The 17,769-nt window shown below is 43.9% G+C and overlaps 1 protein-coding gene across 1 annotated transcript; it reads left to right on the forward strand.

Moving 5' to 3' along the window:
- Positions 1–12,610: 12,610 nt before the first annotated feature.
- Positions 12,611–13,937, forward strand: ASCL4 (achaete-scute family bHLH transcription factor 4; the record flags this gene model as incomplete). Its single annotated transcript, XM_081082254.1, has 1 exon — positions 12,611–13,937. The coding sequence occupies one exon, from the start codon at positions 12,611–12,613 to the stop codon at positions 13,100–13,102; it is 492 nt and encodes a 163-aa protein (XP_080938380.1). The 3' UTR covers positions 13,103–13,937.
- Between the last annotated feature and the right edge of the window lie 3,832 nt (positions 13,938–17,769).

Raw genomic sequence — 17,769 nt, forward strand, 5'->3', positions numbered from 1 at the left:
CGCCCGCTTGACCCCCCGCGCCCCAGGGGTCGCTCGCCTAACGTTTCCCACCCGGCCCAACCCAGCCCGGCCCAGCCCGCAGTCTCCCCGGGGCCGCACCCTCGGCGCGTTTCCGGATCCTCAGCCACTCCCGGCGCCCGCCGCTCCGCCCCTCGTGCGTGCGCCCCTCCCCGTCGGGGCCCGCGAGCGGCGACCACGCTCCGGCTCGCCCCTCCCCCAGCGGAGCCCCTGCCGCGCGTGCGCACCGCGAGGCGCAGGCCGGCACGTGCCGAGGGGCGGGGTGGAGCGCGTTTCAGTCTGGCCGGAGGAGTCGAGCGCCGAGCCATCGACCCAGTTGCTAGGCAACCAGGGCTGAGGTCTGCGCAGGAAGTAGGTTCAACGATGCCCCGTAAGTAGCCCAGACTCCGGGTTTCAAGGCATTCGCCTACTAGGGAAGCGTGGGTCCACGCAAGCCCACAAGAAATAAGGGACCTAGCCCAGAGATGGCAGTGTTCGCCAGGAGAAATTAGAATTGCATCCCCAATATTTTTCACCATATGTCACCCCTGAAGGTTGTCCAGTCCCCCTGCTTCAAGTCATAAATGTCGGTATTTGGGATTCTGTACAAATTTCCTTCCCCTTCTCTCTTTGTCCTTCGCTCCCTATTGCATGCCAGGCACTGTGCTAAGCCCTGGGGATACCGTGATGGCTAAGAAAATGGTCCCGAGTTCATGAGGACTGGACATTGAAACTACAACACAGTGCCTTGTAGCTTCCATACACCTGCAGAAGAGAAGCGACCGAGGAATTCTTCCTTTCATTCAGAAAACATTGAGTTACATCTCATACAAAATAAGACACACATCTTGACCTTCAGCAGCGTGCAGTCTAGTGGGGACTGGTGAGTTTTGAAAATTCAGTCGCCTGTAAAAGGACAGAGGCACCAGCCTTTTGGTCTAGAGCTGAGAATGGTGTCAGCTTACATAATGTTTTCCTTCCTTTACTTCTCATAAAGAGAAAGCACATTCCACTTGAGGGAGCTAATCGCTGAACCTTAGCAGGTCACATTGGTTTTGCTTTCTTGTTGACAACACGTAGAAATCGAAATCAAGAAAGTCAACATGCCGTAAGTGATGGTATTCCCTAAAATGCCACTGCAAACCTAGAGCCAAGGGAATGATGATGTGTCTTATAAAAGGCTGAATGACTTCACTCTGGCTTTCCATGACTTTTCTTTTTGAACAGTTTTAATAATATCAGAGGTGTGTATAAAAAGAAGGTCAGATAAATCTAAGAGCTAAAAACTACAATGTTTATAGACAAAAAATATAGAAGAAACACTTTATAACCTTGATAGGACACAAAAATTAGGAACCAAAAAAATTTAACAAATTGAACTTCATTAAAATTAAAACTTTTGGTCTTGAAAAGACACATTCAACAAAATAAAAAATCAAGCCCATAGACAGGGATAAAATATTTGCAAAACAAATATCTGACAAAGGACTTTAGTCTGGTACCTATAAAGAACCCTATAAACTCAAAAAATAAGAAGGCAAACAACCCAATTTTTTAAATGGACCAAATATTTGAAAAGCTACTTCACCAAGTAAGATGTATAGATGGCAATTAAGCACACAAAAAGTCAAGAAACATCATTAGTTATTAGGGAAATGCAAATCAAAACACAATGAGAGAACATTACATACCTATTAGAATGGCCAAAATTAAAAAGACTAACTAAGTGTTGGTGCAGATACAAAGCAACTGGAACTCTTATACTGCGCTGATGGGAAGACAAAATGCTACAGCCATTTTAGAAAATAACTTAGCAATTTCTTATACACTACAATTCAGTAATTACACTTCTAGGTAGTTACCCAAGAGAAAATAAAAATATATGTACAAAGACTTATAAACAAACTAGAGGCCCGGTGCATGAAATTCGTGCACGGGGAGGGTCCCCCTCAGCCCAGCCTGCACCCTCTCCAATCTGGGACCCCTTGGGGGATTCCGACTGCTGGTTTAGGCCCGATCCCTGGGACATCCCTCTCACAATCCTGGACCGCTGGCTCCTAATCGCTCACCTGCCTGGTTGCCCTAACTGCCCCCACCCCGTGCTGGCCTTGTTGCTCCCAACTGCCCCCTCCCTGCTGGCCTACTTGCCCCTTCCTGCCCCCATGCCAGCCTAATTGCCCCCAACTGCCCCCCCTGCCAGCCTAGTCTCACCCAACTGCACCCCCCCCCACTGGCCTGGTCACCTCTTACTGTCCCCCCTTCCAGCCTGATCACCCCCAACTGCACCCCCCTGCCAGCCTGGTCACCCCACGCAGCCTGCTTGTTCAGTCGTTTGGCCACCCCTCACTAACCTCCCTGCCGGCCTGGTCATAGGCAGCCATCTTGTGAGGGTGTGAGAGTTAATTTGCATAATACCTCTTTATTATATAGGATGTTTATAAAATCTTTGTTTGTAATACCCACAAATGGGAAACAATCCAAATGTCCATACTGGTGAATTAATAAACAAATTAGAGTATACATTTTGGAATACTACATAGCAATGAAAAGGAACAAGCTATTGATGCATGAATGAATCTCAAAAGCATTAAGCTAAATGAAGAAGCCGTACACAAAAGACTACATAACAGGTGTGTCATGTATATGAAATTGTAGGAAATTATAGTAATAGAAAGTAGATAAGCGATTATCAGGACTTGGAATGATTGGGAGAGGGTGAGACTGCCTGAAAAGGGGCGGAGGGAACTTAGGAATGATTGAAATTTTCTTGATTGTGGTAGTGGTTACATGACTGTATATATTTGTCAAAATATATAGTGCACTTAAAATGCGTGAGTTTTAGTACATGTAAAAATACCTCAAAAAGTCCATTTTTTAAAAGTGATGTCAGGATCCATAAATTGAAGCATCCTAACCCCATTCCCCAGATTAGATTAGGTCCATGCTCTCGCATCATTCTTGTCTTTATTGTAAGTAATTGTTTAATTTTTTGGCTTGCCAAATAGATTTTTAGTTTTGGAGACGACCCATGTCTATCTTATTGAATGCTATATGACATAGCACAATACCTAGCACACATGAGGTGCTTAATAAATGCAAGCCAAACTGGCATAGGTCTAAGCCAGGGGTGGGCAAACTTTTTGACTCGAGGGCCACAATGGGTTCTTAAACTGGACTGGAGGGCCGGAACAAAAGCGTGGATGGAGTGTTTGTGTGAACTAATATAAATTCAAAGTAAACATCATTACATAAAAGGGTACGGTCTTTCTTTTCAATAGTTTTATTCATTTCAAACGGCGGGCGTAGTTTGCCCATGGCTGGTCTAAGCTATGCTTATTAACTCACATATCTATTTATATGGAGATGTACAGCAAATGGATGTCCGAAGGTTCCCTGAGGAGCTCATGTAGGGTGACCTGCTCTTTTAGTATTAGTGACCCAAGAATCAGAAAGGCTGGGAAACAAAGATGTAGGGTAGACCTTGGAGATAACTGTATATAAGATTAACCAGGTAACAACCATTAACATTTTTGCTGGGTGGAAAAAACGGATGTAGAGAACAAATTACCTTTAAACATTATCTTCTAGCCCTAAGACAAGGACAGTAATGGGTAAGTTTGGGCCTGGATTGGGCTACTCAGGATATCTTTCTTTCAGATATGGTTTCTAATCCTGCTTCCAATTGCTCATGTGAAGGAGGGTCTGGAAGCAGGACTTCTCATGCAGGTAAAGTTGTTCTTTGACATTCCTGGGATTCTCCTCCGTAAGCCTGATACGGTTATAATTTATATTATCGGATTCTAACAGACTCATTTCTTTAATATTTTGCAGAAAACGTGGAAAGAGTAGAGTTTGTTCAACAAACATTTGTTGAGTGCCTACTATGCGCCAGGCATTGCTCGGCTCTGGGGGCACAGCAGTGAACTCAACAGGCAAAAAATACCAGCCCTTGTGGAGCTTACATTATAGTAGAAGAAGACAGATAATAAACAAATAATTAAAATATAAAAAATACCAGATAGCAATAAATAACCATGAAAAAAAATGTGGCAGGGAGGATAGCTAGAAAGTGCTCAGAGATGGGGGGGGGGGGTTGCAATTTTAAGGTGGGTAGACAGAGATGTCACCATTGAAAGGTGGCATTTGAGCTAAAGGAGGCGAGGGAGTCATCCATGTGGACACCTAGAAGAAGAGCATTTTGGCAGAGGGACAGAGAGGGGAAAAGGTGCCAGGGAAGGAGAATGGCTGCCAGGGAAGGAGAATGGCTGGCAGGTTTGAGGAATTGCAAGGAGGCCAGGAACACTGAACTGTACTATCCAATATGGTAGCCTCTAGCCCCATGTGGTTCCTGAGCCCTGACATGTGCCTGGTTCAAAGAGTGTGATTATCTTAGGGTGAGAGGGTAAAAGACAAGGACGGTGTTAATGGCCCCAGGTCTTTACTCTTCCTGGTAACCATGCCCTTTGCAAGGTGACTTGACAAGTCATCCTGGGAAGAAGTGGAACTTTTTTTCTGCCCTTTGATCCTGAGTTTGCCATATCAGACCTGCTAGAACTCAGCCAAACTCAGCCTACCTCATTGCCCCTCCGGCTCATGAACTAAATAAATGCTTGTTGTCTTAAGCTACTGCGTCTTGAGGTGGTTTGTTTGGTGGCCATTCTGATGAGGCAGCCTGCCTTTTCTTGGATAGGCTCTGACTCTGCTCTGACCTTGGGAAGCTGTCACACGGGCATCGAAGATTGAGCATTGGTATTTGGAACAGTATTTCTTTTGGGCTAACGTCCTCAGTGCCTGGTATAACTAGCTCCTCTAATGGCTGCAAAAGGGCTTGTTTTTTTCAATGGAGCAGATGTGGGGCTGGAACGGAGCTAATCTTGTGTGTTCTGTTACCTCTTGGCACTTAAAAAGTGGAGTACACCTGGTGTCGCACTTGATTTTTCAGATCTGAAGGAACTAGAATCGTTTCGGCAGAGGACCGCCCAGGCTGTAACAGCTGAAGGAGCCGTGACTCTGTCAGGCTGGGGAGTACCCCACTCGCTGAGGCTGAGGAGAATTAGAAATTGAGGGAACAATCTGTGGAGTTCAACCAAAGAAATGTTGATGCTGATATCTTTACATTGTAACCCATAAGGGTAAGGTTATTTAAACTTGAGGTTTTAATTTATCCCTAGCAATTCGATTATGGGGAGGGGAGTGTAATTTTAAATTTAGAGTATTATTGAATTGATAAATTATTTGATTGCATAACCTCTGGCCAGCTATATTGGAATGATCTTCATTAGAAATAGGGAAAGAATCGAGAATGAGGTTTTGGCCTCGGGACCACCAGGCTTTGGGGTTAATTTAACGTATTGCTCTGATCTATTTTAGGGTTTTAAGGCATAAAAATTAAATTGCCCATCTGTGATTCTAGGCTGATCACAAAGGAGTAGTAGTTGCCAGTGAAGGAGGATGACAACTCGGGAGGGAAAGATAAGAGCAGTACCAGCGGCCTCCTAAAATTCCAACAGTAAGGATAAAAGAAATTAAAAAGTAACTGAAAAATGTAATACTAAAGAAGTTTCATGTAGTTATTAGGATGTGGCTTACCAAATCTTCAAGGAATAGATCATGTCCACCTTTTACAAATGCTTCTGCAGCGTAGAAATAGATGGAAAGCTAATCAACTTTTTTTAAAGTTTAAATTAATGCTAAAACTTCACAAAAGGAGAGCACAAGAATATAAAACTATGAACCAATATAATGTGGGACTGTGGGAACGAAGTCTCAATAAAATATTAACAAATTGAATCCAGCAGTGTATTAAAAGAATTATGACTCCACAAGATTTAATCCCAGGAATGCAAAAAGGTTCGATATTAGCAAACCTATTATTGTAGTTTACTGCACTAATAAAGAAGAAAATATGCGTGGTTGTCTTTACATATGCATTTGATAAAATCTAACAGCCATTCCTGATAATACTCTTAGCAAACTAAGAGTAGAAGAAAATTTCATTAATTTGATAAAGAATATCTTCTACATGGTGGAACATTAGAAGCTTTCCTGTAAAAAATACAAGGATGCTAGCTAACTATTCCTACTACAATTAGCATTGGATTGAAGATCTTAGGCAGTGAAATTCATTAAGAAAAATAAATGAGTTATAGTAAGGAAGAAACAAAACTATGATTACTAGTAGACAATATGATTATAGTTAAAATCCTACAAAATTATCTTTTGAAAATAATGATTAGAACTATCTTGAGTGGGATGATGCTTTACAATTGTATAAATTTAGCAAAACTCATTAAATTGTGTATTTAATATATGTGCATTTAACTGTATGTAGATTTTTACCTCAAAAACCATGAGAACTAATAAGAGAGATCACTGCAATGTCTGGATTAAAGATTAACATGAAATAAATCAGTAGCTTTGAAGAATAGAAAAAAAATTCCATTCATACCAGCAACCAAACCTAGAAACATGTAAAATCTACATGAAGAAACCTGTGGAACTTTATTAAAGGGCAGAAAAGAAACCCTGAATTAATGAGTTCTATGTTCCTATAAGAGAGCATCAATATTTTATAAAAAGTCCATGCTTGCCCTGGCCTGTTTTCTCAGTGGTTAGAACATCAGCCCTCGGACCTACGGGTTGCAAGTTCGATTCCCAGTCAAGGTGTACCTCGCTTGTAGACTCAATCCCTGGCCCAGGTTGCGGCGAGTGTGGGAGGCAACCAATGGATGGGTTTCTCTTGCATCGATGTTTTTCTCCCTACGCCCCCCCCCCTCCTTCCCTTCCAGTCTCTCTAAAATTCAATGGGGGGGAAAATATCTTCAGGTGAGGATTTTTGTAAAAAGTCAATTCTCTCTAATCTGTATATTGAACACAATCCCAATTAGAATCTCAAAATGTGTTTGTTTGTTTGTTTGTTTGTCCTGGATACAAAAAAGCATGTCACCTTTTTTTCTCTTCTTTTCCAAATTTGGGCATCCTTGCTCAGTAGTTATTCCAGGTGGATTGTAGTTAGCCACCCATTCTCCGAGCCTTGAGTTTGGTGCCTTTTTCTGATTCATACCAAGGTACCACATAGACAAGAAAAGACCTTGTAAACGTGTGGTTGGAAAGGTAGCCTAAATAAGAAAGAAAAGACAAAAACCATAAGGAAAGAATTCATGTACTTGACTACATCAAAATTTTACATTTCTATATGATAAAAGGCTGCAGAGACAAGATTAAAATGTAAATAGCGTTTGAGATGAGAACAGAAGAAAAAAATAGTACTAGATTGTACCTAAATATTTGTGGTTCTTTAAATCTGGCTGTAAGTTATATTATCTTTAAAAGAGAATGTAGTGGTGTGGGTAAAGGATTAATAAAGCTTTTACCCTTCTGCATGACAGTTCAACCTTCAGTTAACTTTCTGTTATCTGTTCCTCTAAAACCTGATAAAATAGACTTGTCAACTATGTCGTTAGGCAACATTACTCATATTAGAGCAATTACTTGATTGGTAAATTGCATTTGGCCTGGCAAAGCTGTAATTACCCGATGGGAGAGCATAGCTTTGGGCTTTCCTGAGTGTGAAAACTCTTTAATTGGCCCTGGTGGGCCCCTGGAAGCTCTGCCTGTGAGGTGGGTACAAGAAAGACTGGCTCCCGAGGGCTGTGCGTCTTCTAAGTCAGGGCAGCTGCCAAGGGAACCTGGTGTAAGTCTTCTTTCCTTGCACCTGAGCTGTCACATGGCGGCAGGCAGGTGAGGGAGCGGCTGTGTGATCGCTTTGTAGATGATTACAAGCGCTCCCGGCGAGGCGGAACACCTAATTCTGCTGTGCTCCAAGCAGTCGTTCCTTCCAAATGAATCCGATGCTCCATGTGGCCCATGGTAGTCTTAGCGAATCTCGATGTTGAGTTGTACCACAGAAGACCCCTGGTGGATGTTGCATGTGGTGATACAGTTTATTATATAGAAAAAGCTATAAACAAAAAGGCTGATTGGATAGAATCACATGGGATAATCAATCTGAGTGTGAACTACACCTGTGAGGAATCTGATTTTTTTTAAATATATTTTATTGATTTTTTACAGAGAAGCAGGGAGAGGGATAGAGAGTTAGAAACATCAATGAGAGAGAAACACCGATCAGCTGCCTCCTGCACACTCCCCACTGGGGATGTGCCCGCAACCAAGGTACATGCCCTTGACAGGAATCGAACCTGGGACCCTTGAGTCCGCAGGCCGACGCTCTATCCACTGAGCCAAACCGGTTAGGGCAGGAATCTGATTTTTATCATGAGTTCATAATACTGTGTGTTTCCCTGTTCCCTCTTGTGATAGTTGCAAATATGGGGCCAGCAGAGTATGTGTACACCTCTGTGTCATGAGCCTGGGAAGCCCAAATCTATACTGTGGTATCAGGCATTTCACAAGAGTGGAGCAAAGTCTCTTCACCTCACCTCACATGTTTCAAGGACCTGTCTGAGTTTTAGGGGTGGAAGTTTTCCTTGACCTTAGAGATGCCTTTAAAGCTACTGAACCTGATATTATTATTATTACTATTATTAATTAAGAGAGAGAGAGGAGAGATCGATTTGTTGTTCCACTTATTTATGCATTCATTGATTCATTGGCTGTTTCTTGTATGTGCCCTGACCAGAGATCAAACCCGAAACCTTGGCGTATTGGACGACACTCTAACCAATGAACTACCCTGCCAGGGCTTTGAACCTGATTTTTAGTGACTTGTATCCCCTTTTATAAGTAGATCCACATAGGGCTACACCAGTGGTTCTCAACCTTCCTCATGCCGCGACCCTTTAATACAGTTCCTCATGTTGTGGTGACCCCCAACCATAAAATTATTTTCATTGCTACTTCATAACTGTAATGTTGCTACTGTTATGTATCGTAATGTAAATATCTGATATGCAGGATGTATTTAGGCGACCCCTGTGAAAGGGTCATTCGACCCCCAAAGGGGTCGCGACCCGCAGGTTGAGAACCGCTGGGCTACACAAACCTAGTCCCAGTGTCCTTGGAGGGTTAGCATACCTGTTACTCCATCCGGCCAGTCTTGTGGGAGGCATCTTTCAAGTTGCAGAGAACATCTGTCTGGGTCAGAACTGACTGGAGAGTGATTGGGAGTCAGAGCCTCCTCTTTCGGTCTCTTTGTTTTGAGGAAGGAGGCCTCCCCCACTCCCCACCTTCACATCTTGTGAGTAAAATAATGTATTTTCTCACGGGAAAATACATGATTTCCAACTCATTTATGCCTTCAAAAGCATAAGAAAACTCCCATTAGCATTCTTTGTGACCATGTGGATACATCATAACATCACTTGGACCCTATAAAGACCACTACAGAATCAGTACCTGACAATTTTATTTTTTTAAAATATATTTCTTTATTGATTTCAGAGAGGAAGGAAGAGGGAGAGAGAGATAGAAACATCAATGACGAGAGAGAATCATTGATTGGCTGCCTCCTGCATGGCCCCGACTGGGGATCGAGCCCGCAACCCGGGCATGTGCCCTTGGCCGGAATCAAACCCAGGACCCTTCAGTCCGCAGGCCGATGCTCTATCCACTGAGCCAAACTGGCTAGGGCAGGACCTGACAATTTTAGATTATAGTATTAGTGGGGTGGTAGGGGAGAGGTGGGCCTTAGTCCTATAGGTATTTATTCTTCAGAAATAAATTTGTAGAGCTGGAAAACCTGGTCCGAGAGCTTTAAATTGTCATAATAAACCTGCTGATTTGGGTCAGATAAGGTGTCCTTTAAGTTTTCTTTACATTCTCTTATTTTAAACTTCATTAGATTAAAAAATACAAAAGTAATGTGTTCTTTGGTGATGCGTTAAACAGTAGAGAGATTCATAAAGAAAAATAAACATCCTATCCCCAATGCCACCGTTTTAAAAGTTCAGTGTTTGTCTTTCCACTTCATTTTCTGTGCTTACACAAGTACGTATAAAGACATGTGTCGTGTACAATAGTTTGTTTTGACTTCAAGCTGGATATGTTACTCTGCAATTTCTCCTTTTCACTTAACACATTATGAACACATCTACAAGTTCTCACATATATATCTAATTCATTATTTTATTTTTTAAAATACATTTTATTGATTTTTTTACAGAGAGGAAGGGAAAAGGATAGAGAGTTAGAAACATTGATGAGAGAGAAACATTGATCAGCTGCCTTCTGCACACCTCCTACTGGGGATGTACTTGCAACCAAGGTACATGCCCTTGACCGGAATCGAACCTGGAACCTTTCAGTCCGCAGGTTGATGCTCTATCCATTGAGCCAAACCAGTTAAGCTAATTCATTACTTTTAATAATAGCATAATATTCTAATTAGCATTAGAATATTATCAGAATAATAGCATAATATTCTAATAACTATTAGCTCTTTTTCTATCGGTGGACATTGAGGCTGTTTCCTTTTTTCTTTTTTAAAATCACTACCAACAATATTGCAATAGGTATTAACGTATGTAGAAATCCATATTGGTGCATTTATTTTTGGACAAATTGTAGGGGTCTCTGGGTCAATAATATGTGATGCACACTATTAATTTCAATACTTACTTTCCCAAAAGCTTGTAGCAGTTTATGCTTCTGCCCCTTCCCCAAATCTTTGCCTGCCCTGGATGTTAGAAATCTTTCTCATTTCTGCCAATCTGAGGATGAAAAATACCTTTAACTGTTCTCTCCTGTGCTCCCCACCCCCCAAATCTATTCTCCACTCTGCAGATAGTGATCGTTTTGAAAAACAAATTTTACTACATCACCTCCCTGCTCAAAATACTCCACTTATGTTCTGTCATTCTTAGAATAAAGGCCAATATCTTTGACATGAAAAACAAAAAACAAAAAACACCTTGTGGTCTAATGGTCTACCTGCCTCTCAGGAGGGCGTTTCTCCCAATAGGAAGGGCCTTCCCCAGGTCGAACTCTACTGAGAAATTAAGATGACATATTAGCTTGTTTGCCGGAACAAGCCTCATAGGGCGTTACGCTTTTTAAAATGTGACTAACTTATGCCTGAAAGGAATAATTATTTCTATATTATGTGCCTTGATGGAAGTGTTTTTCCAGTTGCTTGGGGCAGACCATTTAGAGTAAATAGGGAAACGAAGGACTTGTCAAAAGAAAAAAAACAACAACAACATGTTAGGGCGACGCCTTGGCTCCCAAGGAATAGGCAGAAAGTCTGATGGTAAATGTAGGGGGTTTTTGCTTCTCTTGTTTTTAAGTTGGACTTTTAAAGCAGAAGCTGCCTTTAATGTGCTGGTGTGCAGAACAGGAAATCTGATTTTTCGGTGTGATAACACATTCTTTGACATTACCCGGACGGTTGGATTGTTAATGACACTTTCATCTTCAAAGCCCTTCACCATCACGGGTGGATTAATTATTCGTTTTTTTGGGTGTGTGTTAAAAAGTCTTCAAAGCCTTCATCCTTTCCTCCTTGGAATTGGGGCTCTTCAACCTTTCAAATGTTGCTTTCCTGCCCCCAAGGGAGACAATAAATTGCCTCTTTTTTTTTTTAAGACAAAAAGAATACAATAGAAATATACTCTTTACACTATGGAAAGCTGATGTCCTTATATCCTGGGTGGGATTAGAAGAGGTCGGAAAGCAGTGTTTAAACTGTGTTTACAGTAAGCACTGTGAGATGTAACTCTGGCGAAGAGTGTTTGTTACCGCTCGCTCGGGCTTTTGATGTGCTCCTGGAAAGTGCCACAGCTACCCAGAGCACCCCGCGTGCGCCATAGGGGAGCCTAATGGGTGAGTGTTGCTCAAGTATTATTCCAATTCCTGTCCCCTTCAAACAGTGCCTAATGGGGTATTTTTAAAGACTTGGTTTTGGAGAAGAAAACCCTCAGGCCTTTCCTCGGGGGTCCTCCTGGATTTGACACATTGTATAACCACAAGGGAGCAGTCTTTTCTTTTGATGAGGTCTTCTCTCCACCTCCCCCAAAATGAAAGAGCAAGTGCAAGTTTGCAAACAGTCTCAAAGCCCTTTCCATTAGCCCTGGACGCCGGAAACCACAAAGGGCAGTTCAAGTTGTGATTTTCAAGGAGAAAGCCTCCGGGAAACTTTCGCTCCGCCGCCGGGAGGCCTGTCGGTTCCTGGGAGGAGCCCTTCGGAATCCGCGAGGATTCCTCGGCTCTTGAAGACCCAGATCAGCGGATTACAGTAATTGCAAACCTCGGGTGGCTTCGGAAGATTACTCTGTTTGGTGTGCGCTCACATTTCCAGGCTGGGGGACCGAGCAGAGGAACCCCTTTTGTTACCTTTTTGAAAGAAGAAGATCAGAGAGGAAGACGAGGTTTGAAGTGCGGATTAGGGGTCCTAAATCTTGGCCTGGCACCTCCGTCTGGAACTTTATAAGGAGACGGAGGCGTGCACTGGCTTTCCGGAATCATGCACAGTTTCCCGGGAGCGTGTTCTGGAACTGAGCTTCGGGGCTCAGAAACGTCTCCCCACACAGACCTTCCGTGCCAGGCAGCCTGAATGGACCATCCTCTCCGCTTTGAAGATTTGCAGCCTCGTTTTCTGCCGAGACATTAACTTCTTGGTTGATCTGTTCGTTGGCTTTTTTTTTTTTGGCGAGCGATGGAGACACGGAAATCGGCCGGACTGCTGACCTTGCCGTACCCCCTCCACCCGGGGCCCCTGAACCTGCCCGAGACCCTGCCCCGCCTCCCTCTGAGGGACCCCTTCAGGGTCTCCTTGCATCTGGACGCCGCGTGCTGCGCCCCGAGACGGCCCTACCTGCCCCTGCCGCTGGACGGCGCCTTCGAGCCCGCCTTCCTCCGCAAGCGCAACGAGCGCGAGCGGCAGCGGGTGCGCTGCGTGAACGAGGGGTACGCGCGCCTCCGCGACCACCTGCCCCGGGAGCTGGCGGGCAAGCGGCTGAGCAAAGTGGAGACGCTCCGCGCCGCCATCGGCTACATCAAGCACCTCCAGGAGCTGCTGGAGCGCCACGCGCGGGGGCAGGACGGCCCGGCCGGCCCCCCGCGCAGGTCCGACTGCAACAGCGACGGCGAGTCCAAGGCCTCGTCCGCGCCTTCGCCCTGCAGCGAGCCCGAGGAAGGGGGCAGCTAGCGAGCCCCGGACCCCCGCCGGGACCCCGGCCTGGACCCCGGCGCCCGTGCACCTCGCGCCTTTGCCCTCTGGTCTAAGGTTCTCTCCGAAGGTGGTTGCGTTTTTAATCCGGTTTCTCCTCCAGGGGGGGAAAAAAAATCTTAGAAAAAAGAAATTCGTGCTTTAAAGGGAAAAAGATATTCTGACATTCTGGTTGGATTTCCTCCTCCCCCTTTGATTGGCTTTGTGCCTCCAACTTAATTAGGTGCCTGCTTAAGGGAACTTCTGGACTTCTCACATGCAAACGGTACCAGATTCGGAGCACCTCGTCCTGGAAACCCAAAGGGCAGTGACAGTGGGAGTTTCCCTCCGTCCTCGGTGTGGGTAAACCATGTACATAAATATCGACATAAATCCAACCTTAACCAAAGAAGAACTTCCCAAAAATAAATAAATAAAGGACAGCTCTCAAGGCGAGAGGCACGTTTTCCTGCGTCCCTGCCCTTAGGAATTACATTGGGCGGCACCGCGCCTTGCTCGGTGAAGGTGGCACCCCAGGGCGCGTGTGCCCGCGGCGCCGCTGGACCGGCCCGTGCCGTGGACCGAGCGGGTGAACCGCGGCGCCGGCGAAGGCCTGTCTCCTTGACTCTTCCCGTCTCATCCAAAAGTGGCGATTCTGGAAACTCCACAGGAGTCAGCAGATAACATGTTAGCGTCCATGAACCTTTTGGAAGAGAGCTCAGATTTGTGTGAAAACTTACTGTTCCTCTCTGTTGTTGTTGTTGTGTGTGTGTTTTTCCTTTTCTCTGCATCGCCCCTTGCAGTTCTTACTCAACTGTTGGTTAAATTGAAGTGACACTGTGACCTTTTTGTTTGTCTCAAGTAAATGCTTAGATGGTTGAACAGGATGGGCTGGGGCTGGTCCATTCTCACACTTTGATCACAAGGAGGGCTCCCAATTATCTAGACCAGTGGTTCTCAACCTTCCTCATGCCGCGACCCTTTAATACAGTTCCTCATGTTGTGGTGACCCCCAACCATACAATTATTTTCGTTGCTACTTCATAACGGTAATGTTGCTACTGTTATGAACCATAATGTAAATATCTGATATGCAGGATGTATTTAGGCGACCCCTGTGAAAGGGTCGTTCGACCCCCCGAAGGGGTCGCGACCCACAGGTTGAGAACCGCTGATCTAGTGCCTCCAGCTTGTTCCTAGTTTCTTAAAAATACTTAATTCTGGTCATTTATTTTTTTTCCTCTGAGAAACAATTAGAAAACCATAGATAAGTAAAAAAAAAACAACTGACATAAGATAAACTTCCTCTCTCGAAAGTTCTAATATGCTGAATTGCCCTTTCCTCCTAAGTAGCTGGGGTACGGGGGCGGGGAATGGGGCTAGGAAATAAACGGAGAGGAAACTGACAAGGGTGCGCCCCCTCAGGGAACTGTTTCACTCGACCCCCACCCTGGCTTCATTGGGTGGGTTGTATTACCCGCTTTTGACAGATGAGTCAGCCGAGGGAAGCTAATAGCCAGTGCACACCTTTCACATGCCAGGAACCATGCTGCGTGCTTTTTTTACATTTTGTTGTATTTAATTTTCATACCTCTCTGAGGTGGGTGTTACACATATTTTGTGGTTAAAACAAAGAAGCTCAAGCAGATTGCCCGCCTGGCCCAGACCAGTGTCGCTGCCATTCGTGGAGCCGAGGTCCAGTCCTGCGTCTGTCTGACCCCAACGCCCAGCTTGCTGTCTCCCTTATCATGCCTTCGCTTGCTCTCAGCTAACGTTGCTTGGCCTGTGGAATGCTGAATCCATGTTAGAAGGTATAATTACTAATATTTATAACTATGAGTATAATGGCATTCTATTGTTTTCAGCTGCACAGGCAAATGCTGTGCAATGATTCACAGCCAAGCTTTCTTTTTTCCCAAGAACAGTGGTGGAGCTCTTGAGTTTGAAGGAGCACAGGATATAAGAGCCATTTTCTCTAATCTCACACACTCCCATAACATAGCCACTTTAGCCTTCAGGCAGGTTGTTATTCTATACGGGGGGCGGGGGCTTCAGTGAAGCCAGCCTACCTGAGGTATATTTACTAATTAGGAAAAAAGAAAAGGGAAAATATTCATGCTGCCTTCCTAGGTAACTTAGAGGAAATGCTAATTAACCAAGTTGTTAAAAACCTTGAGAGACTTTTCCAGGGGTCTTAGTGGGGCAGTAATCACAATGTCCGTTCCTTTATCCTACTCTCTTTTCCAAAGGAGGCATAATAACCTGGCCAGGTGGCTCAGGTGGTTAGAGCATCGTCCTGATTCGCCAGGTGTGCAGGTTGGATCCCCAGTCAGGGCACAGACTAGAATCGACCAATGATTCATAAATAAGTGGAACAACAAATCAATGCTTCTCTCTCTCAAATCAATAAATAAAAATTTTAAAAGTAGGAATAATAATAAAAAAGTATATTTTGTTTAATCTACACAGACTATGTGATTGTTTTCTAACTGCAGGGAAAAAGAAATACTTTTTCTTTACTTAATTCATTAAAATAGTTGTATAAAGTCTGTGAATAAATATCCTTTGCTGAGATAAGTGACTTATAAAGAGGGCAGGTCAGTTTTAAAAGGGAACTTTATTTTGGATAAAATGCCTTGAGAGACTTTTAATGTGGTTTTGATTGAAGTCTACTAAGAATAAGGCAATCATTTTGAGAAACCTTTTGAAAAAAATAAAGTCCCAGCTCAATTATATACCTATTTTTAGAGAAAAAAACAAAATCAGGCAGTTTTTCTGGAACCTTCCTGATGGCTTACAGGAGGAGCACCATTCCAGGAATGAGACCTTTTAAAATGTTCAATCTCCCCCTTTCCTGTGAATGAATGCTTCATTAACCATAGAACCATTTGATTCTCAAAAAGAAGAAAATTGGTTCTAAATACTTTCACCATCATATTCTTGCCACAATAATTTTTGCTGCAAACATTTTGCCCACATGACTAATTGACCATAAGGCAATCTTGCTGTATAAAAGATAAAATAACTGGTTGACCGTTTGGGTTTTTGTTTGTTTGGTTTCATTTCCGCATTGACGAATCAACTGTGTTCAGTGGACTTAATGTACTTAAGCTCGTTGTCAGTTTGGTTTCATTTCTTCATTGACAAGTTTTCACAGTTACTCCCATTTTTATATTACATATAAATCTTGCCCTGGCCGGTGTACTCAGTGGTTAGAGCATCTGCTAACCCACAGAAGGGTCTCAGCTTTGATTCCCAGTCAAGGGCCCTGTTTGTGGTGCATGCAGGAAGCAACCAGAGGATGAAGATGTGTCTCTCACATCGATGTTTCTCTCTGTCTCTCTCTGTCTCTCTCCGTCTCTCTCCATCTCTCTCCATCTCTCCCCCCTTTTCCCTTCTTCCCACTCTCTCTGAAATGTAATGGGGAAAATATCCTCTGGTGAGGAAGAACAAAAAACAAACAAATCTTACCTAGGCCTCATAATGGCCAGTGGTTCTCAACCTTCCTAATGCCGTGACCCTTTAATACAGTTCCTCATGTTGTGGTGACCCCCAATTTCATTGTTACAAATTGAACATAATTAAAGCATAGTGATTAATCACAAAAACGATATGTAATTATATATGTGTTTTCCGATGGTCTTAGGCGACCCTTGTGAAAGGGTCGTTTGACCCCCAAAGGGTTCGCAACCCACAGGTTGAGAACCGCTGGCCTAGACGGTGATAAGCAGATAGGGTGGTGGAGATGGTCTTAAAATAGATGAAGATGATTTGCCCCAAGAGTTGGTTTCTCCTCCTCCTCCTCCTCCTCCTCCTCCTCCTCCTCCTCCTCCTCCTCCTCCTCCTCCTTCTTCTTCTTCTTCTTCTTCTTCTTCTTCTTCCTTCTCTTCTTCTTCCTCTCTCCTCCTCCTCCTCCTCCTCATTCTTCTTCTTTTGGTTTCTTATTTTGAAACCCATGACACTGGGAGGAGAGACACTGAGGGCCCTCTCGGAGGGTGCAGAGTTGAGCCAACATTTCCCACAGAACAAAGACAAGTGCGTAGATACAATCCACAAAGTAAAATCAGTTATCTGCACAGTATAACCATGAATCTACACACATTTTTAATGTATTCAAATATTTTGTATTTCTCAATAAACTTTAAAAAATGTTATGTCCTTTTTAAGGTCCCTCTTTTATTTTCCATGATTTTATCCTTTTTATGGCAAAATTGCCTTATGGTCAATTCCTTAGGTGGTGAAAGCGTTTGCAGTGAAAATGCTTGTGGCAGATATCAATGGCAAAGATGCTACAGTGACAATACCGGACATGGACAAAATCAATTACCAGCAAGCTTTGTAGAAGCCATAGAGGGAGTTTTATGGAAATGATGCATTCATGAAAGGAGAAACATTTATATGGCCTTCAAGGTCTTCCCTGGTTTTTTGGCCACTCAGCCCAGACATATCCAATGACTAGAAATTGTTTTTACAGTATTCCCTGTGGTTCATAACCCTAATAGGTGTGACACTCCACCCCCACCCCTGAGTGTACAGAGGAAGGAGAGGCAGTGTTGGGGCGGGGCAGAGTGTGCCCTGGCCTTGGGCTTGGCCTACTCTGCCACTCAGTGACCTGATGACCTGAGATGAGTCCCTAACTTCTGTGCTCTCAGTTCCCTGTGCTAGGA

Source organism: Myotis nattereri (genome assembly GCF_964212035.1).
Source record: "Myotis nattereri genome assembly, chromosome: 2".
In the NCBI taxonomy this organism is placed as follows: domain Eukaryota; kingdom Metazoa; phylum Chordata; class Mammalia; order Chiroptera; family Vespertilionidae; genus Myotis; species Myotis nattereri.